The sequence below is a fragment of the Amia ocellicauda genome, chromosome 15 (genome assembly GCF_036373705.1).
Source record: "Amia ocellicauda isolate fAmiCal2 chromosome 15, fAmiCal2.hap1, whole genome shotgun sequence".
Lineage (NCBI taxonomy): Eukaryota > Metazoa > Chordata > Actinopteri > Amiiformes > Amiidae > Amia > Amia ocellicauda.
The window spans coordinates 8,175,518-8,189,617 of record NC_089864.1 but is presented as its reverse complement, the minus strand read 5'-3'; the positions used below and the strand labels follow the sequence as shown (position 1 = coordinate 8,189,617).

Genomic DNA, 14,100 nt, shown 5'->3' with positions numbered 1-14,100 from the left:
ACTGACTGCATGCGTGTGCGTGTGTGTGTATACTGTGCAGAAAGATGGTGACTGTTAATGGCCCTATCACAGTTGCTCTGTTATCTAGCTAACATGTTCTATATCGCCATCATAAGCTCTGATCTTATTCTGACTCTTGTTCATTTGAAAATACAGCTTCTAAAACTCGAGTGTTATGGAGGACACGATATTTTCTTTTGCACTGAACTGACTTCCTCTTCCGGGCGATAAAAATAACACGCTGCGGTCTGGCAGACTGCAGGGAATGGGGCACAGACGCACTTTATACGTCTCTCGTTGCTGCGCGCTCTGACGGACAGGAATTAAGATGATGTTTGTTCTTTTTGACTCGGGCTCTTTCAGCTCTTGTGAAAATACTGAACCACCTTATTTTGGAAATCACAATTTACTCGACACTAGTCAGTGTATCTGTGTTAGGGCGGTTACTGTAAAGCCTTTTTGGTTGCTCCACCCTTGGTGCTGATATGAATTATATTCTGACAACCCTTCATTGTAGTTTATGAGTAATAACTAGCCTAAATGATAATATATTTTCATGTTTACTAGTAACAATACCTAGGGGAATAGCATTCACACCTTTATATGGAAAATTGACCTCACAATGCCACAACACAACATTCAAAATGTTAACAATAAAAACAGTGTATTGTCTCTAGTTTTACACACCTGAAGACATAAGAACATTAAGTGTACAATCGAGAGGAGGCCATTCGCCCCGTCGTGCTCATTTGGTGTCCATTAATAACTGAGTGATCAAGGATCCTATCCAGTCTGTTTTTGAATGTTCCCAAATTGTCTCTTCAGCCACATCGCTGGGGAGTTTGTTCAGATTGTGACGCCTCTCTGTGTGAAGAAGTGTCTCCTGTTTTCTGTCTTGAATGCCTTGAAGCCCAATTTCCATTTGTGTCCCCGGGTGCGTGTGTCCCTGCTGATCTGGAAAAGCTCCTCTGGTTTGATGTGGTCGATGCCTTTCATGATTTTGAAGACTTGGATCAAGTCCCCACGTAGTCTCCTCTGTTCCAGGGTGAAAAGGTTCAGTTCCTCAGTCTCTCAGTAGGACATTCCCTTCAGACCTGGAATAAGTCTGGTTGCTCTCCTCTGAACTGCCTCTAGAGCAGCGATATCTTTCTTGAAGTGTGAAGCCCAGAACTGTACACCGAGTAGTCGGTGAGGAATGGATGGATTCGGCGTATGTTGCTCAGGAAGAATCTGCAGGTGCGTGTCAGTGTGGTGATGTGCTGGGTGTAGGAGAGCGCAGGATCGAGGGAGACTCCTAGGTTCGTAGCAGAGGAACAGGGAGAGTTTCCAGGGGAATTGAGATGGAGAGATCAGCAGAAAGTGAGGAAGAGGGGGCAAAAAAAGGAGATCTGATTTGGAGAGGTTGAGCTTGAGGTGGTGTGAGTGCATCCAGGCGGAGATACCAGACAAGCAGGAAGAGATGCGAGAGGGGATGAGAGGGTCAGAGGAGGGAAAAGCCCAGATCTTCCTGTCATCATCAGCGTAGAAGTGGTAGGAGAAACCATGAGATGCGATGAGGGGGCCCAGGGAGCGAGTGTAGAGAGAGAACAGAAGCGGGCCCAGGACAGAGCCTTGGAGTACGCCTGTGAGGCGAGGTTGGGGGGTGGATGTGGAACCTCGCCATGTCACTTGGTAGGTCCGGTCGCTGAGGTAGGAGGAGAAACTGGTGAGAGCAGACCTGGAATAAGTCTGGTTGCTCTCCTCTGAACTGCCTCTAGACAGACTGCTTGTCAAGGTAGCCGGTGAATAAAAGTCTGGGGATGTATTTGCCATGGTGACGGCATCAAGATGGCATGAGATGAGTCCCGTCTCCCGTTTGCTCAGCACTGTTTGTGTGCATGAGTGAAGCCAGTGGGGCGTGAGCCAACAATACGGCTCCCGTATACCTGTCTGAGGTCATGTGTACTTGAGCAGCTTGCCTTCATGCCTCAAACCGTCCATGCATGTATTGTACTGGTGCTGAATTCTCTAAGGTATGTTTTTATGGGAGAAAAAGATAGAGACGTTCCACTTCAGAAGTAATTTTCCAAACCTGAAGTCACACATCTTCTGAAGGGCTCAGACGAATAACAATTAAGATGTTTACAAGCAGACAGCGATTTGAAATCTCCGCAGTTTATCCGCAGCATCCTAAAAATACTGTGTCGTGTCCATCCTTCGCTCCGTGGTGTTGTTGGATCATGCACTTTTCCTCTTTCTGTCATCTAGGTGCTGAACACTTGGCATATGTTTTATATAGAGGCACGCACCTGTGGTCTGCCCTTCTGGGAACTGATAGAATTTGGTTTCCTCTTATTGGCCACATCCTTAAACAAGAGGTGGTGGGAAACAGATACATTAACGAGACTGGAGGGTAGAAAGAGTTAATGTATTCAGTGCTGAAGAGCAGTTAAAGTAGTGACGATTGGGCTAATATTTGTGTGTGTGTGTGTGTGTATCATCATCTGCCTGCTGATCCACTGTTGAAGGCCTCCCCAAGATGTTTCCACTTATCGATAGCTTCTCTTATATTATGTGGTTGTCTGCTAAATCTTTTTTCAGTCTCTTGGGATCCGTTCGATAGCTTCCTCATAAGTATAAGCGCGAAGAGGCTTTGTTTACAGATCTAATGCATTTCTTACCCAACAATGAGCTCGGTATTCCACTTTTCAGGATTTCTTTTATCTTGAAACATGTTTTCCCTCAAGCCATTGTTAATTCTACAGCTGGAGTCCTGTGAGACACTGTACTGTTTGTACTGCCGTGATAGTGATACCTTTTTTTAGTTTTTAAGTGCCCTTCCACACTGAGTACAGAAGGAGTCTTATGTTTGAGCAGTCTTGGACTATAGCCATGTCTACACCAGCAGTTTCCCGTGGGATACAGCTTCATGTCACTGTTTTAAAGCCCAGGGAGAGCTGTGATCTAACAAGGAAGACACTGCAGCCACTTCGAACCGGCACCAAGCCATCCTGATCGAGATTATATCTGCATCTGAGCTTTTCTGATCTGAGAATAAAAGGAGAGAGATGGTGGAGTAACGCTAGAAGGGGTCAAATGAAGGTTTGGTGATATTGTGCAGCAAAAAATGTGATCAAGTTTGTACATTTGTAAAGGGACAGTGTTATTCTCTTCTTCAGTTCGGTGCAAAGTGATCTCTTCAGGAAGGCAGCATTGTGATTGAAAGATTTGTAGCAAAAGCCAAAAGGGGGGGATATTGTGCATCTGCTCCCTTTAAAAATAAAATCTCTGAGCTCCTGTGAAAGCCGCTTCCAACGACGTCCGCCTGCCTTCCCATGTGAAATGGGAGGTAATCCCATTAGACCTCTTTATCATTCTTTCCACAGCTCGTATTTATAGAGCATAAACATGTGGATATTTCCTAGATGCACTGTTATCTGCTCGCAGCAAATCCGGCCGCGGCTCTGAGCTGCGAACGCTGGAGTCGGGGACGGCAGTAAAGGTCTATTTTTGTCTCCCGCTCGCCTGCCAGCGTTTCTGTCGGAATCCGTGGCAGCTAGATCTGGTCCCCGTGTTTAGTTCCTCGTACTTGACCTACTTTAGCTCCACTGAGGCTCTGAACGAGGATGCGTGTGCATCTATTATTGAGGGCCTTTTTAGTTTACTTCACGGGCCGTGAGGGATGAGGTGGTGCTGTGGATCAGTGCGTTCTTTCTTTCTGTCTTTATTCTTTTTTTGTCTTCTCTCCTCGGAAGAAAGCGGAAAAGCGCTGCACTGCTGTATAAAGGAGCAGCGTGTCAAACAAATGTCCGAGGCATATGTCGTGGTTTAAGATTGTCACTGCTTGGCACACTCTCCAGCCCTTTAACCTCCCATTTTACTGTTGGGATTTGTCCTGAAAATGGTGGCGTCAAGCCGAATTCATTCTGATTCCCTCATGGCTGACCTAGGCCGGTTTGGCTTTGGACGTCTTAAGTAAGTGTCCCTTATGACTGTTTTTATAGGGGCAATTTTCATAAACACGGTTCTTAAAATCTGTCGTTGGCCAATTTTTTTTTGCACCGTAAACGAAAGCTACATAATTACAGTAATCCGAAAGGGAATGGAGTATATATTAACAGATTCTACAGACTTAACCCTAATAGGGTTTTTTTCCCTTCAGCGGCAGTGAGTCTGATGCCAGTGTGAGCTCTGTAGTGTAGCGGAGACTGTCATTTTGTGTTCGGGTGATTTCACGGCATTTTGTGGCACCATGGGAAATCTTGCAAGATGTAGGGAGTTCTGTGTGATATGAGAGTTGCCAGGGATATGTGTACACAGAGGCTGCTCCCACTATAACCCCAGCACGGCCTGGCACTGAACAAATTCTTTGAATGTTTCATGAAGGAAAAACTAGGATTTTTGTGAACTGCAGTAAAGTGACTTTGTTTAATTATTTCACGTTGGTTTAGGAACACTTATTTAGGAAAACAAAATAAAAAATAATCCAGTTTTTTTATTGGGTACAGGCTAAACATCGTCTGAGTTTTCAAATCATTTACACACATTTTCTGAGAAGTGGGTCACTAATCTCACAGTGTCATATTATTATGGAGTCTGGTCCAAGTAAAACAGTGCCAGTCCATATCTAATCCTTCTCTGCTAAGACTTTTAGCTGAATTTTGAATACTTTACAAGAAGTATGCTGTATTGTCATTATGCTGTTGATATACATTATTATCATCCAGCATTTATTATTATTATGATTATTTAAACATTTATGGGAGGACAGTTTCAGGTTCAGATGATGTTCTGCAGAAACAAGATACTGTTCACAAGAAGATAGGACTATTGAGCTTTCTGAAAATACTTAAGAGTAGACTTTTACTTTCTGTATTGTTTTACATCCGCTGTGTCCAGGAAGACTCACTTCTGTGGACTAACCTTTCTGTCAGGTACGGTGGACTTTATATTAGACTACAGATCTGCTGCATTATCTATTACTTTTTGAACTATGGAGGAAAGTGTGATTCGAGTCTTACTGATGCTACTGTGAGTTGTTTTTCTTCTTCGTAGGTTCGCCTGAGTAACTTATCAAGGTGAGAATGATATCAAAGTGGAATGGATTTCAATGACGTAGGCTTTTTTATTTTTAAATGTGTAACTGCTTGTTTAGATTTGGCACTCAACGATTCCTGGTTAAAAGCTAGACCGGACATGCTGCTGCTGAGGGAGACTGATGTGAGTGAGGAGGTGATGGATTCAGTAGAGAAGGTGGTTCGGATTAATTGTGTTCTCTTCCACATTATAACGTTTCGGATGTTTAACCCATTAATTATTCGCTTTCAGTTGTGCTCAAATAGAAAATAACGGAGCTGTGCAAGGACTTGTTCATTAGTTTTGTATGATCTTCTTTTTAATTAATTTTTTTTCACATCAACACCTCTGAATTCCCTTCAGAAGTGACGTGGAGCCACTTTTGTCTGCCTGTACAGTGCTTAATATCCATGGGCCTGCAAGTCCTGGCTGCAGCTGTGTGTGCCAAGACACTAGGGAGGTTTTAATGCTATTTATTTGAATCCATTCATCACCCTGTAATGGACGATACCTGTTTGGTGCCCTGCTGTTTGGAGGGTGATTCTGTAGGAAATGGCCATGCTGCATCTTGGATTTTTACACGATATGGGTAGTTATCAAGATTATTTATAATGCACAGGCAGACATTTGTGAATTTTTTGTTAACCAAAAGCTATGGAAGACACCCAAAGGGGGATTGGGGAGAATTAAAACAATAAAGATCGTCTGGAAAGTTGGACTTGTTGGTTTGCTTTCATTGTCTTTTTACTACACACCCAGAACAGATACTAAGATATTGTAAAGATTTTGATCTTTTCATCTATTTGTTTTTGTTTTGAGAATGTGCATGCTTCCTGAACGTCCTTTGGGCACGAGAAAGTGAGTTTTAAAGTTCATCGAGCCCGTGGACCGTGCCAGCATCGCAGCTGCGCGGCACAAATCCACAAAGCGAGGGTGGAATTCAGTGATAAGGCAAATCCTCTCTGTCTAGACGTGATTTGGTGCAAGCAAATTGTAAGGAAATCATCTAAGTACATAATGAGTAGGAAAATTATTGCTTAGTGTTTTGCCGTGAAGGTTTTCTTTGTGTTTGCATTAGTAAATCTGTTTTGGAAACTTACAAGCAAGAGTCATCTCTCAAGTGAAAATAACTCCCGATGCGTAGGCTAGGTGTGGACTTCCAGTGAGACCTCAATATTAGTAGGTAAAATGGTTGACCACTACATTTCCAAAACAGTGCCGGTGACATGGAAGCCATAATGCGCTGCACTGGGATAAGATCGGTGCAGGAACCATAACGTCTGTAAAACTGCAATGTGTGGGTTTGAATATGTGCTGGTATGAACAATGCCTGTCTCAGTGTGGGATGGACTGATTTCGCAACAAATGATCTTACTGTCGAATTTGGCAGGTGGTACTTAAAACTGTCCGCAGTGCTGTTTCTCTGCTGTACGTGGAGAAGCTCTTAAATGTAAAGTCTAAGGGGGTGGTCTACTGTGGACTCATTCTGGGATGTAGCCATGAGAAACCATTGTGTAAGTTCACACTGCATAGTTGCTTTTCACAAAGCTGCTGCTGCTCTACAAGTTTGCTGGGTCACGTAAACCTGATGGTATGTCTGATCTTTCATCTCTTGCATCGATTCGCAAAGCAATTCATACTTTCTAGTGCGAAGCCCTGCAGGCAAATACATGTCCTACATAAAGACAACAAATGGCCGTGACGGGGGGGCCACCATACTGCACACGTCATGGCTGGCACAATCTATAATAAAAATTAATTTCTCTCTGTCTGTTTAATGCTCTTGCTGCCGAATGGAACTTACTACCGTGCTATGAATATTAGTGATTTTTCTGTAAGTCAGGAGTTGGGCTTTGTGTCCACAGTGTGATTCCCTTTCCCATCAGTGTTGGAGATCAACACTGGTGATGTCAGGAGATCAGGACTGAGAGGTGCAGCTTTAGAGCTTGTTACACTTGTGAGTGACGTGTTTGGATATTTATACACCAGTTGAAGACGTTGCACTGCACAGACTGGGAGGGTCTATAGAAACAACCACAGAACCTGATACAGGAGTTATTTTTGTTTCTGTCAGACCTGAGGGTGTGAATGTAAGAGTGTAAGCTTAAGTACACAGTCAGAGAGATAGGGGTGTTAGTTAGTGCCATGTGTTAGTTTCCAAGTTGCTCCAAGTTTCCAAGTTTACTGGCACTGATTAATTAATTGGGACTTTAATATATCTTTAATATGTGACCATCTATGTGAGCAAATTTAGTGTTCATATAAGTGTGCAATGGAACGTGATATTAAGTATCCCTGCTTACTAGAATGATTTATATAGGCCCTAAACTGTTAATATCAGGGACAAATCCTGTGCAGATGTTTCACACACATTATTCGTAGTCCAGGTACACTTGTGAGAGTCTCAGACACAGTGTCGTGGCCGGGCATCCGTGCTTCGCGCCATTCAGTGCAGCCTGCATTTTTATTTGAAGTGGTTTTGTTATCCCCGCTTGTGAGAAACTGAAAAACGAAGAGACGCGTTTTCACGGTAGACTGTCTCTCACCTCCTGGTTTCCTCTTCTGTGTTTGAATGACTAAACAATCATATTCAGACTTTCTGGCTTAGTGGGTAAGAAGGGTGTCCAGACAGTGGCCTCGTTGGAAAATGAAAGCTTTTGGAGACGCTTGAAAGGTTACTAATATTAGCTTGTTTTGAATGTTTGTCTTTTTATGTTCCTTGTCCGTTGCACTCCCTCACCCCCAAGCGGTTAGTGGGACAGCTTGGGTTAATAGAGTCTGAAAAGTACCTACAAAATATTGGCAACACAATCTGCAAAATGCTGGTGGTGTTCAGAGTGATCTACATGTGTGCGATTTATACCAATCCCTTCAAAACAGTCACTAAGATTTTCATTAGAACAGGAGTCAATAACAATTTTATAACAAAAAGTCACCGGAAGGCCTTTACAGCACTTTTTAATTGATTCATGGGAGGATGTTCTCTTGTCTTTGCATCTTAAGTGTAACCAGAAAGAGGCTGTTTTTTGTTTGTTAGGTCTATGCTTCAGGGAGTAGCCAAGTGGCACCGATGAATAGTCTATAGGATAATCATGGGAGAAATTGCTGTCTTCTGTGCGATTCGATGTTGTAATATAGTCACAGACACACTCGCTGAGTTTTATGGAGCTGCTCAGAATAATCTTCCCATGGATTTTGGTCGGGGAGGAGGAAGTGGATATTTATCATGTCAATCTGTCCAAGTCTGTGCTGACTGGAAATCCAACAAATGTTACTGAGATCCACACTGTCCCTGGGGTGCGGATTAATTAAACTAGCCACCAGTTTGTTTTGTAAATTGTGACTGAAAAGAGTAAGGGAAGACATACTCTGTTATTGAAGACCTTTATGTCTTTCATGGAAATGCAATTCCCAGCATGTCAAAAATATCATGTGATAATTCCTCGGTTCCTTGGTTTTTGGACATGATCCCGCGCAGCGTATCTGTACACGGCTTATCTCTGTGTCAGAGCGTTTATTGCTCTTCAGGGAGAAGAAACCCAGAAGGCACGGTGATCTAGCGTTATGCTGCACACTGTGTTTCCCAGGAAGCAGAATAGAGATTTATAAGGTCAGTCCCTTTTATTCCCATGATATTGCTGACGGATGGGTTTTGGGAACGTGGGAGGCAACTCCAAAAAGAGCATTGATTCCATGGCTGTTCATAGTTAGATGCATGCTAATATCAATGTGCTCACTTCTGCAGTGCATCTTGCCGGGCAGATAATGCCATGTTGGTAGGTTATTTTAATTGACTTTAGCCCAATCAAACCCAATCAAAATTGTGACCTGCCCACACATGGCAAATTATTTCAAAGGTGCATCCAATCCTGCTTTAGAAGTTACTACAACTTTCTGCCCTTTCACAGTGGTCAGTCTAGTTAGCCTACATTTTAAATCTCCTTACACATTTGTAGTTTAATATTGCTCAATATTAAATGTTGTTCTGGTTGATATCAACGTATTCTTTGGCGGCATCTGACTATTCCATAGTGACTGGTAATGTCAAAGCATTTTATCACGCTTTTATGCTCTTTGAAGCCTGCTGTTCATGTAGCCCTACCTGGAACATCACGCAGATGGCAGTGCAGTGTTTGTGACGATGTGACGAGGGGGCAGGGCTTGGGTGGGAGCTGCCCGACGGAGCTGGAGGCAGTACGGGCTCCGTCAGCGGGGCTGTGTGGATGATTAATTTAATATGAGACAGATTCGTTCTTGAGTCATATGTTTTGCCGAATGCTCTGTTTCTGAGGTCCGTAGCCCATCGCAAGCTGGCAGGGGGGATGTGTCTGAGGGAGGAGTGCTGCAGAGGCCGCAAGCACAGCGGTGGTTTTGGAGGGTGACCCCGCTGACCTGTAGAATCGGTTACTAACACTTGCACTGCCGCTTCTTCGGCTGTCGTCTCTTTGAGAATTGATTTTCGCAAGTTTAGTAATTTGTGACCAATAATTCTCACTTTACTGTAAACTTAGTCTATTTCTGGTTGTTCTGTCTCATTTCTCCATCTTCCCAATTTACTTGAGCTCAATTCACCACAGTTATCAGTGGATTGGATCGGGTCACTCACTTGCTGAAAAGAAACATTTTCTTTGCTCAGTTATCCACAGTGATGTCGACAGTGAGTGTCTTTGCTACACCCCTCTGCTCTGCAGCACGACAGGCAGGTCAAAGGCAACTGCTGTTAAACAAACAATCTGCGTCAAAAAAGGAACACACTTAACAGGAATGGATCTTTTATTATAATTATTATTTAGTAATAAAGAGTAAAGCTGGGTGGGTCTTAACAGGGTTAATGCGCTGTGACAGGGATGCCCTTTATAGCACATGTGCTGTTATTGTTGGCACGGGGTTGGCACGCCACTGTATACGTCAAACGCCATTTTCTATTGGTGCGGTTAAGGTGGTTTGCTGTAAATGGCATTAACTGATATTGCCCATGCTGTAACGGGATGCTGCGTTTGTTTTGCTGTCGTTATACCCGCATGCAGGCTGGCGTTTAGGGAAGGGCCTTGTTTTTGTCCATCAAAGCCAATAATTTTCTCTATGGCTCTTCCAAATGAACTGCATGTGCATTCGAGCTGCAGACTTGGCCTGCTGCCCCTATTGTTTGGCTTTCTCTCTGTGTTAGCATGCGTTTTATAATGGTGAATCAGTGTCACTCCAGAGAAATAATGCTGACACACTCCCAGTGTTCATTCATAGCATGAATCTTCTAAAATATTTTGTTGGGCAGCCAAAACTGTACAGACAAGCAGACCAATAACTGCATGTGTCACAGACTCAGAATTACGGTCTCAGTCAAGCACGGTGAAGGTGAGAATTGGACTCTAGAAAGTGCCACAGCCCCCCATCAAGCCTAAATTCTGATAAACAAATCTGTGCTTTAACAGTGAGAGTGAGTGACTGAATAGGAAATATATATTTTTATACAGTAGTTTGAGAATTTGCATACTAGTCCTGACAAGTAAGCCACAATGTTTCCCCTCCGGGTGAGGGATCCGTGGTGTGTCATTACAGCAGGCTGGCTGCCTTGCCTACGACACATCCTTCAGTATTAATAAAGGGGTGTGCGATATCGGAGAGGGCTCACCTGCCGAGCAGGTAAGGCGAGTATTTAAAGAGCTGACAGGAGTGTGCTTGAGTGAGAAGTGTAATGCAAACATGTCTGTTGTTTCCCTTGGTTTTTCAGCTTAAAATGACCAGTGTGGTGATCCTTGGCAAGTAAATGGCGTCCAAAGTCAGAGATGCTGTAGTCTGGTACCAGAAGAAGGTAAGTTTGATTTCCTTTGTGTGTTGAACCTTAACCTTTTAACTGTTTATTTTCCATTCCTTCCTGGGGTAAACTGTTTAAAAAGGCATGCAGGCATTCTAGAACTTTACATTCTGGTACTTTTCTATTAATTGTTCACAGAAAAGCTAGTTTAGCAAAATTATGTTGAGATTTTAATTGTGTAATTTTTTTTTTTTTTTAATAGTTTTTCCCATGTAATGTAATTACTAGTTCCTGTAGAAAGGGCTAGATTGCCTCAGTGAAAAGCATCCATAACTGAACTGAGAGATGCTTTATATGCTGTTTAATATCCAAATCATGCCGTGGAGAAACACATTCGCTGTGCCGTATGCAGTACATTCTTACAGGACAGATTATCATATTAGATGAGTGTGTACAATTAGTACAACTGTTTTAACATGGTGTGCCAATTTCATTGTGCTTTATTGTTCAATTTTTTAAAACCGGGAATATAAGTAGCCTTTTTTTGTTTGATTAAGAATAAATAATTCAGCACTTAGGAAAGGGGGGACCTTGCAGGTCTAATAGGAACTCAGCGGAGAGTCGGGTTTAAAATCATGTACTGGATGCCTTTCTGGTCGTTGTAGTCAGGAAGTTGGCATGTTTGTACAAACTGCGACATGGGTCCCTAAAGAGAAGAACTGACCTGGAGATGCAACATTCAAACTCGAACATTAACGGCTTTCAGATGTCCGTACATATAAACTGTTTAATATTTGAAAAGCCGATTACTTCTCATCATTTCTAGACATTGTTTTATGGTTGCTTCACACATAGTGTTTACGATGGAAGGTTTTTCTTTAAAAAAAACCCAAACCAATCCTGAACAGAAGCCATGGGATGCAGTTTACCTCCTGCATTGCTGAGTGCCTTGAAAGGTAATTCAAGTGTAAGGTAGCCTGCGGAGTGGACGTAATGAAGGATGCACTCGGGGGATCTTCAATGCAGCTAAAGAAGGTTTTGATAACAACTGGAAGAGAACCTATTACACTAATTTATAAGGACCTCATTAAGACGTACGCTTAGGTAAACCCGTTCACCACTGGCTGATGACATGTCATGTTGGATATTTTGACCGATCACCAAACTGCTTCTAAATCGAGCACTAGATGTGTCCTTCTCACACGTTAAGCTCCGAATCCAAGCGATAATCAGCTGCTGTCGAGTACCGATTACGCAGCAAATCATGTATTGAAAGAAAGGAGCAGTTTTATGAGTGTTGGGTTGCTACTAACTTTTTTTTATGCAGCCTCAGATACAAGCACTCGTGCCAGTGTTAAAATCGTGGCGATGTGCCTGCAGGAACGCAGCTTACTTCTGTCCCTGATAGAGTGGTGTTATCAGTCTTTCATAATGAAATAGGGCAATAGGTGATCCCATGGGCACGTGGACATGACACTGAAAAATAAAACGAATTATTGTTTTTTTTGTAGCTTGACTAATTAAGTCAATACATCTGAGGCTTAGGAACTGGCGTTGTTTTCTGTCTTCACACTGTATCTCCTAGTAACTTATTCCTTTATATTGACTACGTTTAATCGGCAGTATCACACAAAAGGCTCTGATTGAGATGTGTTAAAGTCCAGTAGCTGGATCATTTATTTGAAAAACGATGCATCCTTGCTGTGAGTCGTCTTGAATTTCAGTGGACAAAGTTCAGTTTTATTCATCTATTGCAAACGGTGCATTAATGAGCTTTAAAAATGGGGAAAAGCGTGTCAAGTAAGTTGTCAGAAAAGGCTTAATTTTGAATCCACTCAATATCTTTCTTCTGAGCTGGACCAGTTCTCCTGCTTATTATTAACATGCCATCATTGAAAGCCCCTAAAATCTGTCTCATAAATGACCATCCAACAGTGGGAACCCTTGTCATGTAAGTTACCATTTAAAGACTCTGAATCAGAAGGTGATGGGCTTTTGTCTTAACCTTAATTCCTTTCCTGATCAATAAATGACATGCATTAGTTTACCCAGAATGCATTTGTGCATGCTTAGAAACGATCAGGTTTGTTTCATCTGAGGAAACAAGTCTGATTTAAGATCATTCTTAATTCACTCGAGGCAACTAAAGACAATTCATGAACATACTCGATTTGAAATAAAGATTATCCTTAAAAAAAAAAAAAGAAAGATTTAGAAAATGCAGCCTTTAAAAACATTACAGTTACAGATTTGGCACTACTTGGGCATTGTTCTGTGCCACCATATCTACATCCCTTTGTGCTGCTTTCTCATCCCGTCAAAACTCATGCACTTACTTTGCTTGACTGCATTAGATAGATTGTGTATCTCTAAATAATAGAAAGACTTTGCTTTACTTTACTTCACTATTCAAATACCAATACTATCCTCCTTTAATATTCAAATACTGTCTCCCATATCAATTCAAATACTACTCATCCTGACTTACCATTGAAATTCTACTCAGCCTAATTTGCTATTCAAATAATATTCTATCTAACTCCCCGTGTAATTTCTGTGTGCGACTCAGTAAAGACACTCGAGGTGTTGGTGCCACTGGGTGTTGGTTGTTTTGTGGTTTGGAAGCAAGATACACGCTCATGCAACCTGTAAGTCACCCATGATAAGGGCGTCTGCCAAGAAATAAATCATAATACAAATGCTTGGACTGTGTCAGATGACTATTTACTCTTTGTTAAAGAAACACGGATCTGAGTTTATATTTGTTAGTACTTAATCATTCTAAATTCTGTGAAAAGTGTATTCTGACTGGTCTAAATACGAAGACTGCATCGAATAACTATGTACATCGGTGTCAAATGACTTGTCATGCACAATGCCTGGCCCCACTTAGGCCCATATAGCATGATTTGTAACTTGCACCTTTGTAAAAGGAGGTGCAGTAGCTTTGCTTTTATCTCCATGCCAGCACAGGAAATACTCACCACAATGCACCACCCATTTTTGTATTTTAGTTTTACTTATTTTGACAGTATGTTAGTCATATGTTTTCTTTTCAAAGACAAATCGACAGCCATGCATTTAATAATGGCATCAGTGAAAAGTTACATCTTCATCTGAAAAAACAAAGCTGTGTGGCTGCTAAAACATTTCTGTGGAACTTGAGTGAGGGTCTAATGAAATGTGGTCGGCCATGTTGAACCAATTGTGAAATTGTCCCATGTTTCACCAATTTCCTGCTCTGCCAAATAATGCAAAACACAACTTTGATGCTGCAGTGAGGAGAGACCTAA

At 42.2% G+C, this 14,100-nt stretch overlaps 1 protein-coding gene across 3 annotated transcripts in view; it reads left to right on the top strand.

The window, feature by feature from the left end:
* Window positions 1-14,100, top strand: part of LOC136771342 (protein PHTF2) — a 53,793-nt gene that overhangs the window by 8,650 nt on the left and 31,043 nt on the right. For 2 of the 3 annotated variants that reach the window (XM_066723593.1, XM_066723595.1), the window contains exon 2: window positions 10,784-10,864. In XM_066723593.1, coding sequence (XP_066579690.1) covers window positions 10,820-10,864 — 45 coding nt within the window. In that variant the 5' untranslated portion in view covers window positions 10,784-10,819. Of the gene's footprint in view, window positions 1-10,709; window positions 10,865-14,100 lie in introns of those variants that run through there. The other variant, XM_066723594.1, reaches the window with a different exon arrangement.